Raw genomic sequence first — 15574 nt, forward strand, 5'->3', positions numbered from 1 at the left:
AATTGTTACAGATGGCAAATTCTACGGTATATTTCAGATAGATATTCAGATAAATTAAAATTTTATATGAGTATTTCTCAAACTACTCAACTATTTCTCAAAAAAAGTAACACTTTACATTAAGTGTTAAACCTATTTTCAGACACATTTACAAAAAGAGGTTACTGTTACCACCCCAAAAGGTATTTTTTTCCCCAAAACAGCACACCCCAAAGTGTTTTATTTCTCTTATACCACAGTGGTTTGCCAACATTTATCTAATTTTTAATTTATTAATGAATGACGTCATACTTTTTAACCATTTATAAATATATTTTATGAAATGTCCGTGAGGCAAATTGGTTATTTAGATTCTGAGATCACTTATGTGTCATGTTTCTAAGAAAATGGAAAGTGAAAAGTCGGCTGTCCTAAAGACTGTTCTGTGGCAGAAACCTTACTGAATGTTACAAAGCACTGACACTGGAGACTCCTTCCATAAATGTTAAATAATCTCCTTACAGAAAGCATCCCTGATTAATGATTATACAATTATACATTTACAATTATAGGATTTCTTTTAGTTATTATTAATTATATTATTGTGGGTGTCCACCATACAAGTCTATTAATTACTACAAAACCTGTGATTTGTGTCACAGCTGGAACTATTGTCAGACCTGCTGTTATAGAAAATTAATCAACATCTTCTAACCAGTCAGAATTGAACATTCAATAGCGCTGTAGTTTATAATACCATATAAATGGCAGCTTTTGAATTGTAAGTGTTTCATACAAAGCTCTGTTTTACAGTACAAACTTCAAAGTACCTTGGAGTTACTGTATGTCAGGTTAAACATTCAAATGTACTGTAATTCATCTATAAAAGAAATAATAATAAATGCCTGACAGGTTTTTGGTATCGAAGGAAACGTGCAAACAAAAATATGTAAACAGGATATTCAGACAGTTTTCGATTACACATGAGTGTGTCTCAAACCAAGGGTTAAATCATCTTTCATAAACAGGAATTAATTAGCTAATTAGTAACAGCTAACACTTACAATATAAGGTAATAATATGGGAATATTAAATAAATGACTAATAAACTGTTAATATTCCCAGATCTCTGCTGCATTCATTTATGAATTAAGATCTGATAATGAAATGGCACATACTCAACAAATGATCGATTGGTCCAACTCGTTGTGAAATGGTCACATTTAATGAACAACCTCTTGTTTTATATACATCTATAAAAAGAACCCAGATACAGGTTACAAGAATCTAAGGCTAATACATACATTATTAAATAATAAAGTATTTTTTTCCATGTTAAAGATACATATCGTAGTTTACAAAATATGATCGTGGAGAATTAAGCAATTGTCAATGAGAAAAATAAACTAAGATGCTATATGTATGTTGCTTAATAAACAAAAAACATAAAATCACAACAATATTCCTTGGATAAAGCAACAGAAAATTTGGACATTGGCTATTAAAGTCTGATTAAAAAAAAAAAGGCATATGGACTTGAGCAATAAAAGTGGTTCTACATAGAACTAATAAACTGATTGGTCAGATACAATTCATGTTTATTCCATTTAAAAATTTCAGTCCAGTACACCACCATGGAGTAAGACACTGTTTTTTTTAATGTGTGTGTGTGTATGTGTGTGTGCGCGTGCGTAAGCGTCTGTCTTTCAGCCTCTCATTATCAAGGGCCAAATACAATAAAGAGAAATTAAAAAGAAAAAAAGAAAGAAGGCAAGAAAGAAAGAAAGCTAAATGCTGTAAAGAGAAAATTAATCAAAATGATGACCTTCATTCTAAGTTTGTTAGTCCTCAGTCTATGAAGCTCCAGTTTGCTGGATGGAGATTTTGCGCTGCAGCTTCCAGTCCCTCGCACAGACACAGGCTTGGGGAAGCTAAGGATCGTGGGAAAGAGAAATCTCCACGTCTTTGGCATGACCAGTTAGCTGTATGCTGCTGAATTTCATGACACACAAAGGTTGAGCTTGTACCATCATCTCCAGTGTGTGCAAAACATCAAAAAAGGCTCTGATTTGTTTAAAAAAAAAAAAGTCAAAGGGGAACGAAGGATGGATGCTTTGTTTGTTTGTTTTTTCATTGTTGTGCTGCTGTGAGACAGAAGCCTGTTGACTCTTGTGTCCCCATATGTTTAGCTTCCCTGGGGTTCAGAGTCCCGTGCCTGCGCTCACTCCACCTTCAGCCACGCTGCCCGTGATGCGTTTCAGTTCTTTTTTCCCCCTTCTGTTCTTAATGTCATCATTTATTAATCTTACTATTTTTTCTTTGTGTGAGAGAAAAAAAAAACTTGAATTAAATTATCAATGCACGATATCCATTTAGATGTGCAAAATAGAACTAGAAGACTTTCCACAGGAATGAATTATAAACATCTGCAAAAAAAGAGACAGAGAGAGAGAAAGAGAGAAAGAGAGTGTCAGGTTAAAATCGACAACAAGCATGTATAAATGAGCTTCTCTTTCAAGATTTTTGTCATGTACATCATTAACTTTTGAAGTAGTTATTATTATTATTATTATTATTATTATTATTATTATTTTACCTTTCAGTAGGATGGTTATGAAGTAGAGGCTGAGGCTGATTTCTTTCTAGCCCATTCTGTAAATTGTGAAACACTTCCTAGTTTTGTGGTCCGATGGGAGTTTTAATTTCACTGATATTTCTAATTTAAAGTACACATTACACAGTCATACAAATGACAAAACCGTACATGTTCCTTGTTTTTAATGAAAGAGATGGCAAAAACTAAGCGCAGCTTTTCTGATTACCATGCTCGCTATTCGCAAGCACCATGGCATTATTATAGACTTGAAATACTTGACTGAAGAAAATAAGAAGCAAGATCTGTTGTTCAATGATTGTACATGGTCCTGTGTGTATGCGTATTCATTTTATGTCCCTGCTGTCACTGAGAACAAGACATTCACAAAATTAAGTAAGAGTGTTAGGGAGTAGGGTTGCACGGTATACCGATATTACGGTAGTATTGCGATACTAAAGCTTCAAAATACCGCCGATGCCACTGTATTTTTTAAACAGTAGTATCATCATTACGGTAAGTAATGTAAGTAATGTTGTATGTGCTGCAGTTACTACTATTTTCGCTAAAATGACACACTGCTTTTGCAGAATACACAAAGGTTGGTGAAACTTCATTTAACCTAATTTCTTTACCTTAATCTTTAAAGATTTCCTGTTTAATAGTAAGTGAGCTAACATTACGCTAACCACTGTGTGTAAATAATAAAATTAGCCATGTTTGCTAGTAAGCGAGCTAATGTTATGCTAACTGCTGTGTGTAAATAATAAAATTAGCCATGTTTGCTAGTAAGCGAGCTAATGTTACGCTAACTGCTGTGTGTAAATAATAAAATTAGCCATGTTTGCTAGTAAGTGAGCTAACGTTATGCTAAACCGCTGTGTGTAAATAATAAAATTAGCCGTGTTTGCTAGTAAGCAAGCTTTTTTTTGGAGTTTATTTCCAAATTCAGTTATTTATTCCTAATGTTGTGTTCATTCTTAGCACTCTGAGGATAATTTCCATTTGAATGATTTCTAGGGAACAATAGATGAAATATGTGGCACACTGAATTAGTTGATTGCTAACTGTATGATTGTTCTTGAGTTTTTCAGATAACCAGTTATTCATTCTCATTAATAAAGTATTCAGAGGAAAATCTGGTTTGTCTGTTTTCATTTATAACTATGTATTTCATTTTTGGTTCATTTTGTAGATTTGAATTATGAATTAACACAATATTGCATGGTATCGTCATATTACTTGGTATTGTGACAACCCTATTAGGGAGTAGCTAGCTACAAATATTGATGCTATTAGCATAAATAATTTTTTAGCTGTGTCGCAGCTAAGATATTTTCATAAAAATATAGCATTTCCAGTAACTAGGTACCTTTTTTTTTTTTTTACCTGAGGTACGTATTTTAAAAATAATATAGATTTTCCAGTAACGAGCTACTTTTTACCCAACAAGTAGTGGTGTAATGTTGTGAGCAGTGTTGGGAAGTCAATAACTACAGCTACATAAATACTACTACATTTCAGTAGCTAAGTTACTTTCAGCAGTAGCTAAGTTACTTTGAAAGGAATATAGCTTTTCCAGTAACTAGCTCCTTTTTTTCACCAAATAGTGGTGTAATGTTGTGAGCAGTGTTAGGGAGTAGCTAACTACTAGTAGCAACACTACTAGCTTATACATTTTAGCAGTGTGGCAGTAGCTGAGGTACGTATTTAAAAAATAATATGGGTTTCCAGTAAGGAGCTACTCTTTTCCCAACAAGTAGTAGTGTAATGTTGTGAGCTGTGTTGGGAAGTCAATAACTACAGCTACATAAATACTACTACATTTTAGCATTTTACAGTATAGGTTTTCCAGTAACTAGCGACTTTTTTTTTCAACAAGGGTTGAAGCATGAAAAAATGCTCCACTGCCTTTTCTCTTTTCACATATCCAGTTTGTTATTTTTTTTTAAATCAAGTAAATCATAATGTGCAAACTGTTATTTCTAATGAGTGTAGGATGCATGTAGGTGTATGCACCTCAGGCAAGCATGGACCTGTCTAGAGTATAACAGGAGAAATACAGCTACAGAGGATAAATACAGCTACAAAGCTACAGAGGATGGATTTCACTTCTGATGAACATAAGAGTATTAATTAGGTAGCAACATATTTCCAGAAATGAACAGAACCAAGATTCGTGGAGTGAGCCCTGTCTGTATAAATGTTTTATAGTAAAGAAATGCTAACTACTTCTGACTAAGAGTGGTTCACAAATCCATAAGCAAAATCTTTTTTACTATCCATACCCTGTACAAAGCATGTGCAATTATATTTTGTGCAATAAAGTATTGCACAGTAAAATGAAAATGCCACAGTTGCTTTTCCTCAGCGTGATAAAGTAACTGCAACATATTTAGCGACCTTTTCTTAGTAGATTGTAGTGTAGCTAGCTACTTTATCAAAAGAGTAGTTTGGCTGTAGTTTAACTATTTTAAATCAGGAGTAGCTTGTAGACTGAGTTACAACTGCAAGTACAAGTAACTTCTCCAACACTGGTTGTGACTATACTTTTCACAGTTCACAGTTTGGTTGTACATGTTGCACTAGTCACTCTTTAATTGCACAAATTTGGCAGACCTTGTGTATATATTATATCTTATATCAGAGTCTTGAGCTTCTCTGACTCACACATTTCATCTGAGGAGTTTGTACAAGCAGATCAGTTCCTCTGTATGCAGCAGGAAACATGACACTTAACATAATTGCAGACAGTTTTAAGCATTTCATTTATGATTCAGTGAATAATTTAACATGCAATCACGTAGTCTCATCAGGAAAAAAAACATCCTGGAACATGTTTAAATTTAAGAGCAGGACTGAAAAGTCTGCCTCAATTACAGGTTGCAGTATTGCTAAAGGAAATGAGTTTCTACAACGCAAAAAAAAAAAAAAAAAAAAAAAGACATATGATAAGGCGGGATTTTATTGAGTACAGCGGTTCCCAACCCTGGTCTTGGAGACACCTTGTCTAAATATTTTGCTGTTTTCATTGCTTTAATATTAATATGCCTGTTCCAGCTATACCTGGTTTTAGATATAGACATCATATTTCCTTTTTTTCTGTTTGGAATAGGGTGGGTAGGTTGGAATCTTATTTAATAATGCTTTTTTAAATAGTTTTGTTTATGTTGTATTATTTCATTTAGCCAGTGATATCAAAAAAGATAAAGGCTTTAGGAAGAATACTAGTAAATTCAATTCAATTTTATTTATATAGTGCTTTTAACAATGGACATTGTCACAAAGCAGCTTTACACATCTACAGATATAGATTTAGGTTTATTTCTAATAAGCAAGCGGAGCTGACTCTAGCATTCCATAAGAGGAAATTAAAATACTTGAAATTCATGCATTTCAGTTTTGGAAAATTATAATAACATATTTGGGAAATTTGAGGCAAAACCCCACCAAAACACTAACACTTTAGTATTGTCATGCCTGCTCCATGTACCAAAGCAAACTCCATTTTCTAGAATCCTTAGCCAAACACCAAACTCCAAACTCAACTTGTTACAGTTCCCCAGACTTCTAATCACAACCACAGGTTCCCAATCAGAACACTCAACATAAATAATTCGGACTTTCCCTGAAACTTTGCAAAGTGTCTCGGCTAGCATTTCACTTGTGATGTTACTGAGCCTTTTGTTTGTGTACACACTTTCCTAGTATTGACCCTGTCTGTTTTGTTTATTGAGTTCTGCCTAGCCTAGCCTAGTTAAATCTGTCTGATAACTGCCCGATACATTGCCTGTCTATTGACTTTGATTTTGGCTTGGCCTTTTCATTCAATAAAACCCTCCACTTGCATCCAAACCCTGTCTGTGTGTAATAAGTATTTATTGACTAAAAACTGTTTGGTTTTAGCTGACTAAAATTGCTATTGTTTTCAGCAATTAAGTCTAGACTAAATCTAACAGTAACCAAATGACTAAAATTAAACAAAAACTATTGTGTTTTTATCAAATATGGATGGATTTGACTTGTTTTGTTATTATTTTTTTTTTAAATCTAGATCTAATTTATGAAAAGCAATAGCAATTTTACTCAAATAAACCCAACGGTTTTTGTCAATAAATACTTATACAGGCAGGCAACACAAAACAAGGGTAATACATAATCATAAACTGAAGAAAAACAAGATTAGAAACCAGGAAACTAGAACATGGAAAAAGGTCTCAGACTTAAACACAAAAGCCTGATAGGACCTCGAAACATTTTACCAACACAACAAAGTATAAAAGGGCAAACAAATTAAGAACTAATACAAAACAATATCTGCACACATTCAGGTAATATGCCAATGACAACACGGGGGTGGAGACAGGAACAAAAGAGAAAAATGAACACACGGCAGTTGTTTCCATGGGAACTGCAACACAAAGGGGGAATTCATGACAGTTCAGCTAAAACCTGCCCAACATTTTGGTCAAATTGACTGTAAGACACTTGGTAGAACATTAACATGGTAGAATTCTAAAATAAAAAAACTGCTGAACCTCACCTTCAGGCTGGCCTAAGGCAAGGATCAGGAGCCCTGTCAGCTAACAGCAAGAGAACCTCAAAGCTTAGACAAAGCTGGGATTTGAACTTACAAGACTTAATGATCCAAACACTAACCCTGCTTTCACATCCCAACACTTCCACAAAGACAGGAATGCAGTGGCCTCAGCAGTGTCTTACCATAGCCTGCTGTGAAAGGGGGAAAAAAATTGATCGACATCAAAATTCTTTCAGCCTGAATCTGGCTTTCTGGATTTGGTAGACAGACACCTGTGATGCTGACTCCATGCCTTTCTCAGACCTTTAATGACTCACCAATTAAATCTCCTTCTTGCAGAGTAAGCTAGCTATGGACTCCATGATACTACACGGTGTAAAGATTCTCCTATAAGACTCCCCGCCACCTTGAAGCAGATCCCAGTCAATCAAGCTAGAAGGTGACATAGCTTAATGCCCCAGTCTTTGCACAGAGCCACAGGCTCCTGATCCTATGCATGAGCAGGCTTTAATTAGAGCAGTGCTCATTATGCCACTATACTGAGTTCTGGGTGAATAAGCACACTGTAAACATGTGTGCTGTATGCCTACATAATGAATCTTCTGCTCGTTACTTGGCTGACCTGTCAACTAGCTGCTCTTGAGGATCGATTACTGATTTTGGGTGTGTGGATTAGGCTGCCCTCTGCAAGTGGACAGGATGACTTGTAGACATCCTAACAAGGACTTGTGGGAGTCTCTAGGGACAGCACTAGCTGGCATTTCAATATAATGCCCTCATCGACTTGTCCTCACAGCTCTAATGTGTGTTTCTTCAACATGACATGAGTGACCACTTGCAGCAAGTGGTAGCAAGAACAATGCAGTGATTTGATATACTTGCTAGCTATGCCTGAAAAGAAATGAAATTATGTAATCTGTCTTACATAGAAGGAGAACATGGCAAAAAAGTATTGTGAAGTCTGCAGTTATGTTGACTCGATCAGCCAGCCATCAAAAGGGGCCTGTTAATGTACTGAAACAGCCCATAATTTGCCAATAAGGCATTGCCTCTAGGGGAGATGGCAAGGGCAAGTCGATAAGATTGCAGTAATTGGAAAACAGTATTGGAATGCAGGGTAAGTGTGTGATACCCATTGCTTTGAATTTCAGAAGTGATTTCTGATAGAAGCACAAAATGTGGGAATTAGAGAAATGTTACACAGCTTTATTATTGTGTAGTGCATCACCCATCAACCAGGAACACTTCAATAACATAGTCTGCTTTGTAAACTATCAACAACCAACCTATCAACAGATTTTCTACTACATGTCAACATTCATTCATCTTCAGTAATTGCTTTATCTTTATCAGGGTCAAGGTAAATCCAGAGCCTATCCTGGGAACACTGGTTGGGAATACACCCGGGAGTCTATCCAGCTAACACTGGGTGGGAAAACACTCAGGAGCCTATCCTGGAAACATTGGGTGGGAAAACACACTGGAGGCTATCCTGGGAACCGTGGTTGGGAACACATCCTGGAGCCTATCCCGCAAACATTGGGTGGGAAAACACCCTGGAATCTATCCTGCTATCACTGGTTGGGAATACACCCTGGATTCTATCACTCTAACATAGGGTGGGAATATACCCTGGAGTTGATCCCACTAACACTGGGTGGGAACACACACTGGAGTCTTTTCCACTAACACTGGGTGGGAGCACAAACTGGAATGTATCCTGCTAACACTGGGTGGGAATACACCATGGAGTCTATCTTGCTAACACTGGGCGGGAATGCAACCTGGAGTGTATCCTGCTATCACTGAGTGGGATTACACCCAGGAGTGTTTCCCCCTAACACAGGGTGGGAACACAACCTGGAGTCTATCCCGCTATCACTGGGTGGGAATACACCCAGGAGTGTTTCCCGTTAACACTGTGTGGGAATACTCCCTGGAGTCTATCCCGCTATCACTGGGCGGGAATACACCTTGGAGCCTATTCCAAAAATACACCCTGAAGGCTATCCCAGGAACCCTGTTTGGGAATACACCCTGGAGCCTATCCTGGCCACTAGTCCCTCGCAGGACAGCATGTGCACGCGCACTCACACTGAGGAGTGTAGCCAATCCAGCCACCAGCATGTTTTTGGGAGGCAGAAAGGAAAGTGGAGGAACCTGAAGGAAAGCCATATGGACTTGGAGAGGATATGCAAAACTCACAGACAGTAACCTAAGCTCAGCATCAAACTGGGGACCCTGGAGCTGTGAGGCAGTAATGCTACCTGCTGCCTACCACTGTGCCACCCCACATCAAAATCTTTCAGCAAAGGAACACATACACTGGATTTAAAACAAGATATCACTAAGAACAAATTGACAGTTTATGGATTACCTATTAAAAATCAGTAGGTGGAATCAGTAGGTGGCCTGAGTCATGGTCACCTGACCTATTGTTGACAATCTTTATATCAGCCTATTCAAATAAAATGTTACTGTACATTCCATGTGAGTAGTACAGCATTCTAGGAATTAAGATGAGGTAGCTCTGACAGAAGACTGTACGTACCACATCATGGACAGCAGGACACACACCAGGACGATATGGGATGAGCAGAGGAGGGCACTGCATCCTCCTGTAGCGCCACCCACTCTAGGCCTAGGTGACGGTGGGGCAGCAGATGGAGTGGTCTCTATAGAGAGATCAGAAATTCACAATTTGTATTACTAGAACAATTACAAGCAGCCGTTGGGGTGGTTTGTGCAATTAGTGTCAACTCTACTGCTAATAAATGTTTCTGCATGAATGTGATTATAGAAGGTGAAAAATAACCTGACCACACATTCAAATAAACTGCAGTTTGTTTGGGAAGGTCAGCTCATATCAGCTTTTCTAGCCCAGTTAATGCATTTGCATCGTAAGAAAATAACTATAAAAATGCAGTAATAATAGAGGTTATTTCCATAGACTGGTCCTGTACGAGACAGGAGCATCAGCATGAAAATTTAATATAAGTGGCCTTGTACGACTGCTGTAATCAACCTAGAATGTAGCCAGTTATAAGGATGCAGAATATCTTTTTTTAATTATAGTTTGAAGCAAGGTCTTAATGAAAAAAGTATAATAAACAGCATTAATTTTGAAGACAAAACACACCTATATATTCAAAACAAGTGAAATTATGCTTCTCTACTCATATGGTTGTTGTCGTAATGTTGCATGGGTGTAAAACTGATTTATTTTATATTCAAGCAAGAATAATTCATTTTATATGCAAGCACAGCACTACTGAATACTGGATTCTGATTGGTCAGAAGGTGTTTTTTTTTAACAGCAGCTCTGACAAAAGTTCCAGCTTTTTTTTTAAAATTGTAATTATTGATATAGATTGATATTGTTATATGTTGAAAATTTTCTGTAAGTAGATGTTTATTTAACATTTAGGGAAGGAGTATCCAATGTCAGTGCTTTCTCACAGTCATAGATAGGGCTGTAGCTTTAAATTTTAGGGAAAGCTTTGTGGCTTCTTAGTAAGATGACCAGCTGATTTTTTTTTTTTGTCTGATTAGCTTTAAGTATGAGAAAAAAGACAGACAGGAACTAAAGCAAGTGATGACAAGAGCTAACTTGTTTCACTGATGTTCCACAGATTTAAACATAACAATATAGGAATAAAACATACAATTATTTGATTAATAAAATTATAATCATTGGCAAATTTTTGTAGTATAAGGGGAATAAAATACTTATATCGGAAAATAATAAATTTCGCTATAGTAACGGTAACAGCTTTATTCCTTACTTAATATTGCTTGTTTATTGTGTTATTTTCACGGTGTACATGAAAACCATACAAAATACAAAAAAAACATACAAAATACAAATCCCTCATAGCAACAAAATTACTATTAACCAAGTGAATGAATGCAATCAATAGCATTATACTGCATAAAGCAAATAAAACACCAGGATATGGGGAAAGCTGGGGGAAAAAAAGAAAGGGCACTTTGAGAGGATAGCCTTTGACAGCAATTTGGCAGCAGTAGAAAACTGACAGTTCCGCAGACTTTCTAATTCTCTCCGACTTCTCAACTATAGCATGAATGAAACACTCTGGCTTTCCGAAGTGGAAGAAATTCAATACTGTCTGCTGGATCAAAACGAGCAAAGTAGTGCCCACATATTACCTCTAATAACAGTGATCAAGTTGTCAATGTTTTTTTTAACTGTGTTGAACAGAGTCAAAGCAGTTGTTGTGTCTTATAGAAGTCTTTCCTCTGCTAGATGAGATTGAGACCATTAACATTACAAAAAAGACTAGCATTTCTTTAATCACTGGATCAATTCTATGATGTGCAGAAACATCAAATCTCAGTAGTTATGAAGACGCAATTGTAAGGACTTCATAGTTTTGACAGACATGCTGGTGGGTCGACTCTGTAACGCACATAAACATATCCAGCTAAAACCAGTCCATGGATCAGGCTACTTAACAGAACCTTAAAGATCCACACCTATCAATTCCACACCTTCTACAGTGAGACATAAAAATAGCACAAACGGCATTTCTCTGTGAGTTATGAGTTCGACACTTCCAGACTAGAACATAGTTTAATGATATGTATTTCATAACACATGTGGTCTGACTAGACTATTACACGCTCAGAAAAAATACAGGAAAAAAAGTACTGAAATATACATTTCTTGTTCTTTAATCTTGAAGGGTGCATCTTCCGCACCCTTAGTATGTATCTTTATCATGGTCATGTGAATATAGCATACCTTTAAAAATGATTTAATATACATAACTTGGATCTTAAATCCAAGTATGTCATACTTTGAAGCATGGATGTCGAACCTATTTTAGATAATTGGGCACATTGCACTTTGTCCAATGTCAAGTATGAAGGACCAAAAAAAAAAAAATCAGTTTAGCAGACCGATAACATTAAATTCCTCTTAAATGTGTAAATATATTGGGATTTATCCGAAATGTACATTTCATATTAACATATTTTGTCAGTAGTTGAGTATATAGCCCTAAGTTTATTGCTATATTTTTGCCCCTAATTGAATAACAGAGATATCAGTTCTGGTGCAAACTGATATCTCTGTTATTTAAAACACGGATGCTAATGCATTTAGTGAGCTGGATTAGAACTGTCAAAGGGATTAGAACTGTTTGATGCCACTGTTTTAAATGTACACTACAAACACCTTTCCAAGTAAACAATACCTTTGAAAGATGTACCGTTGAACGTGCCACCTCAGTTTACAGTTTAGTACCTTTTTCTGAGAGTGTAGGGTTGATTGATGCTAGGTGTTTTTATCAAAGACTACAGATTATTTTTAATATCTCTTTCCACCTTGCTAACTTTCCATTTTACATCTTCTTCTGCTCTACCAGAAACAGATTTTTATGACATCTCATTATGAAAAAGCTACAAGAACTACGAGGGTAGTATGTTAAAGCTTTGGATACACCTAGTTAATTCTCCAGTACAATCTTTAATGAGTGTATGTTTGTCACTATTAGCCATGTGAACATATTTTTGATGTGTACCGACCCTGTGTTCCAGCAGGAGGCAGTCTGACGTTGCAGTGCCGTGTTGATTATTAAAGGTTGGACGGCACAGCATGGTCTCATGATGGGAGCAATTTGAATTTGTAACAATTTCCTCAAATCAAATTTAGCAGCTAAGGTTTGTTGCCACTTTTCTTCGGATCATTCCTGTGACTTTGATGAGAAAATAGGCCACGTAATAAAATGTGAAAGAAACCATACACTGCACAGTGGGAACACTGATGAGGCTCACCTATGGGCAAGTCTACCTCCGTGGTGGAGGTGATGGGTTTGGGTTCCTCTGTCCAGGGCGTTGCGTGTACAGCCACGCTCCAATCGCTCCAAGTGCCGATCTCCATGTCTTTAGCAGCCAGCTGGATGATGTACTCCTTCCCCACGTAAGCGTCTGTGATGGTGTGGGAGGTGCTGTCTGAGAGCTCCACCTGTTAATCATGAGCACAGAGAGAGTCAGGGATTTTGTGAATGGGGAAAACAGTTTGGAGATTAAATCATTGGTGTATGAAATCATATACTGCCATAATATGACTTGCCATATTTCAACATGGCTCACAAATTCAATGTTGTGGCATGTTCTACTTTCACAAACTATATCTCAAATGGTGTACTGTACATTGTGTACTACCAGTGGCTCTCAAAGAGGGCTCTGTGAAGCATAGCCAGGGGGTCTGTGATTTCTTTGTATTATTACAGTAGCAGAAATCTTAACCAAAATCTATTTCAATTTATTATCGTGCTCCTATAATTAGTAGTCTGTTTGACTGGTCAATTGAACTGAATGGGTTTAATCCAAACCTCATTAAAAATAATGTCAACCTAATGTCTTCTATCGATGGAAAGTTCAGGATTAAACAAAGCTCTAAGGCACCAATAAAAAAACCCATGTACCCATTTCATTTAAAATAATGAGCCTAATATTTGAATAGTTAGATTATGTTCAGAAAATAAATTTGTCCTGAGGGGGCTTGTGAATTTTTTTTTTTTTCACAGTTAAAGGGGCTCTGGTTTCAAAAAGCTTGACTAGACTATGTACTTGAGTATGTAGCACCTGATTTTTGAGGAACTCTAATAGGACAAATCATAAATTCCCAACATGACAAGTCACTGTGCGGTACCTTACGTCATCGACCCATTAAAACCCCCCTTTTTTTTTTTTTTAATGAAATATAACCACATCACCCTCAGGCAGCTCCACCCCTTCAGCTATTTACAGCAGGCTGTGACCGTTGATTTGTCAGCTGTTTTAGTACATTGTCCGTGTGTTATTAGAGCACTTGGTGAGTTTCCCAGTTTGAACACATTACTCAAACTAAAAGTACGCATGTACAGAGATACAGGTTTTGCTGAGAAAAAAAGGCCTGAAACTGGTGAGAGAGTCTCCAGGACTGGAGTTCAGAACTGTTTGCCAAATTTGCCAAAAAGCTTGGAAAGAAAGAAAAAGTATCTATGGTCAAAAGTTTTTATTGCAAGAAAGAGTGGCTTGTCAGATATCTGTCACATCGCAGTCCATCCTCACCGATCTGTTAATCCACCATTTCCACCTCATCACCTAATCAATCGTGCACTGTATATCTACTATTCTGTGCTTGCTAGCTTTCACATAAAGTCCTTCCAGTGTTACTCTGAGCATTATCGCGCCTTCTCATTGTTTGTATGTCTCAGTATATGACCTTTTCTTTTTTCCTTTTTCTTTTAGTTTGCTCTTACCTCACCTATAATAGTCTGTTTGCTGAGAGAGTGACCTTTTGCCTGTTTTGTGGATTATAATTTTAAATTTTGAAGTGTTTGTTGTAAAGCCTTGCGCTGGTAACGTGCCATCCTGAACCTAAGCATGTTCAAGTACAATTTATATGTATTTATATAGAAAGTGCTTTTCTGTGTGATAAAGATCTCCTGGTCATTCAGTAACATGGATGATTGAGCATCTGTTTAGGAAATGCACGAATGAATGAAAACAGAACATACTATGCTTATAATTTGAGTATGACTTCTTATCAAGCCAGCAGATAAGATTATTAGAGCTTCATTAAAAATTCAACAGGTTTTCAACAGGTTAGGCTGTAATATTCCGAGAATAATGCAATAATGCAGTAGTAATGGTTTGCAAAAACTAAAATTATGGAATTACTGTTAATGTTCCTAGATACAAGCCAAAAAAAAAACAAAACAACAAGGGCTTTGTTACAATATGTCTGATTTTCTCCCAATACTTTGTCTGTACGAACGTGCGTGTGTGACTTTAAGGTTTCGCTGACCCCTCACACCTGAGGACCATGTGTATATGAGCTCTGTGATCAAGGCAGAGATTCACTAGCAAAAGCAGAGCACAGTGTTTCCCCCCAAGAAGGAGGAAATTTGCCTAATGCACTACAGCTGAGGCCTGGAGAAAACGTGATGGCGAAGATCAACCAAAGCCCATGAGTCATCTGGGCATCCTTCACCCCTCTGTTCCACATAGCACCCCAGCTCTGTCCCCTACTCTCTCTTTTATTTTCTTCCATCTCTCACGCAAACACAACAAAGCTGAAAAAAACAGTGCCACCACAGTTAAGCAATCAGCAGTAATACTCGATGCCACAATGCCAGATGCTGGCGTAGCTTCCAAATGACACGATGCAATGAAAACCATTCCACCCACTTCTCCATCAGAGATACATACACCAGCCTCAGAGCGCAATGTGGGCGTGGATTCGCTTTCATTTGAATTTAAATTTGAAAGAATACACCTCTGTGTGGCACCTAATCGCTTTACCGTGAAACACCAAAGTGCAAAACCAGCCATTTTTTTCTTCTGATGGGAATTTCTGATAGGATTGTCTGGCCTGCGCTCCATCATGGACATGCTGAAAAACAATCACAAACCCAGGACTGATATCATTTAGTCTTCACATTTACATT

The 15574-nt window shown here is 37.1% G+C and overlaps 1 protein-coding gene across 3 annotated transcripts in view; it reads right to left on the reverse strand.

Moving 5' to 3' along the window:
- Positions 1 to 1182: 1182 nt before the first annotated feature.
- cntfr (ciliary neurotrophic factor receptor) overlaps positions 1183 to 15574 on the reverse strand; it is a 198018-nt gene continuing 183626 nt past the window's right edge. The window contains exons 7-9 of one of the 3 annotated variants that reach the window (XM_026942863.3): positions 12912 to 13101; positions 9664 to 9787; positions 1183 to 2405 (exon numbers count right to left, since the gene is read on the reverse strand). In XM_026942863.3, the coding sequence (XP_026798664.1) occupies position 2405; positions 9664 to 9787; positions 12912 to 13101 (315 nt within the window). In that variant the 3' untranslated portion in view covers positions 1183 to 2404. Of the gene's footprint in view, positions 2406 to 2440; positions 6984 to 9663; positions 9788 to 12911; positions 13102 to 15574 lie in introns of those variants that run through there. The other 2 variants (XM_034312931.2, XM_034312930.2) reach the window with 2 other exon arrangements.

This window comes from Pangasianodon hypophthalmus, chromosome 17 (genome assembly GCF_027358585.1).
Source record: "Pangasianodon hypophthalmus isolate fPanHyp1 chromosome 17, fPanHyp1.pri, whole genome shotgun sequence".
Classification (NCBI taxonomy): domain Eukaryota; kingdom Metazoa; phylum Chordata; class Actinopteri; order Siluriformes; family Pangasiidae; genus Pangasianodon; species Pangasianodon hypophthalmus.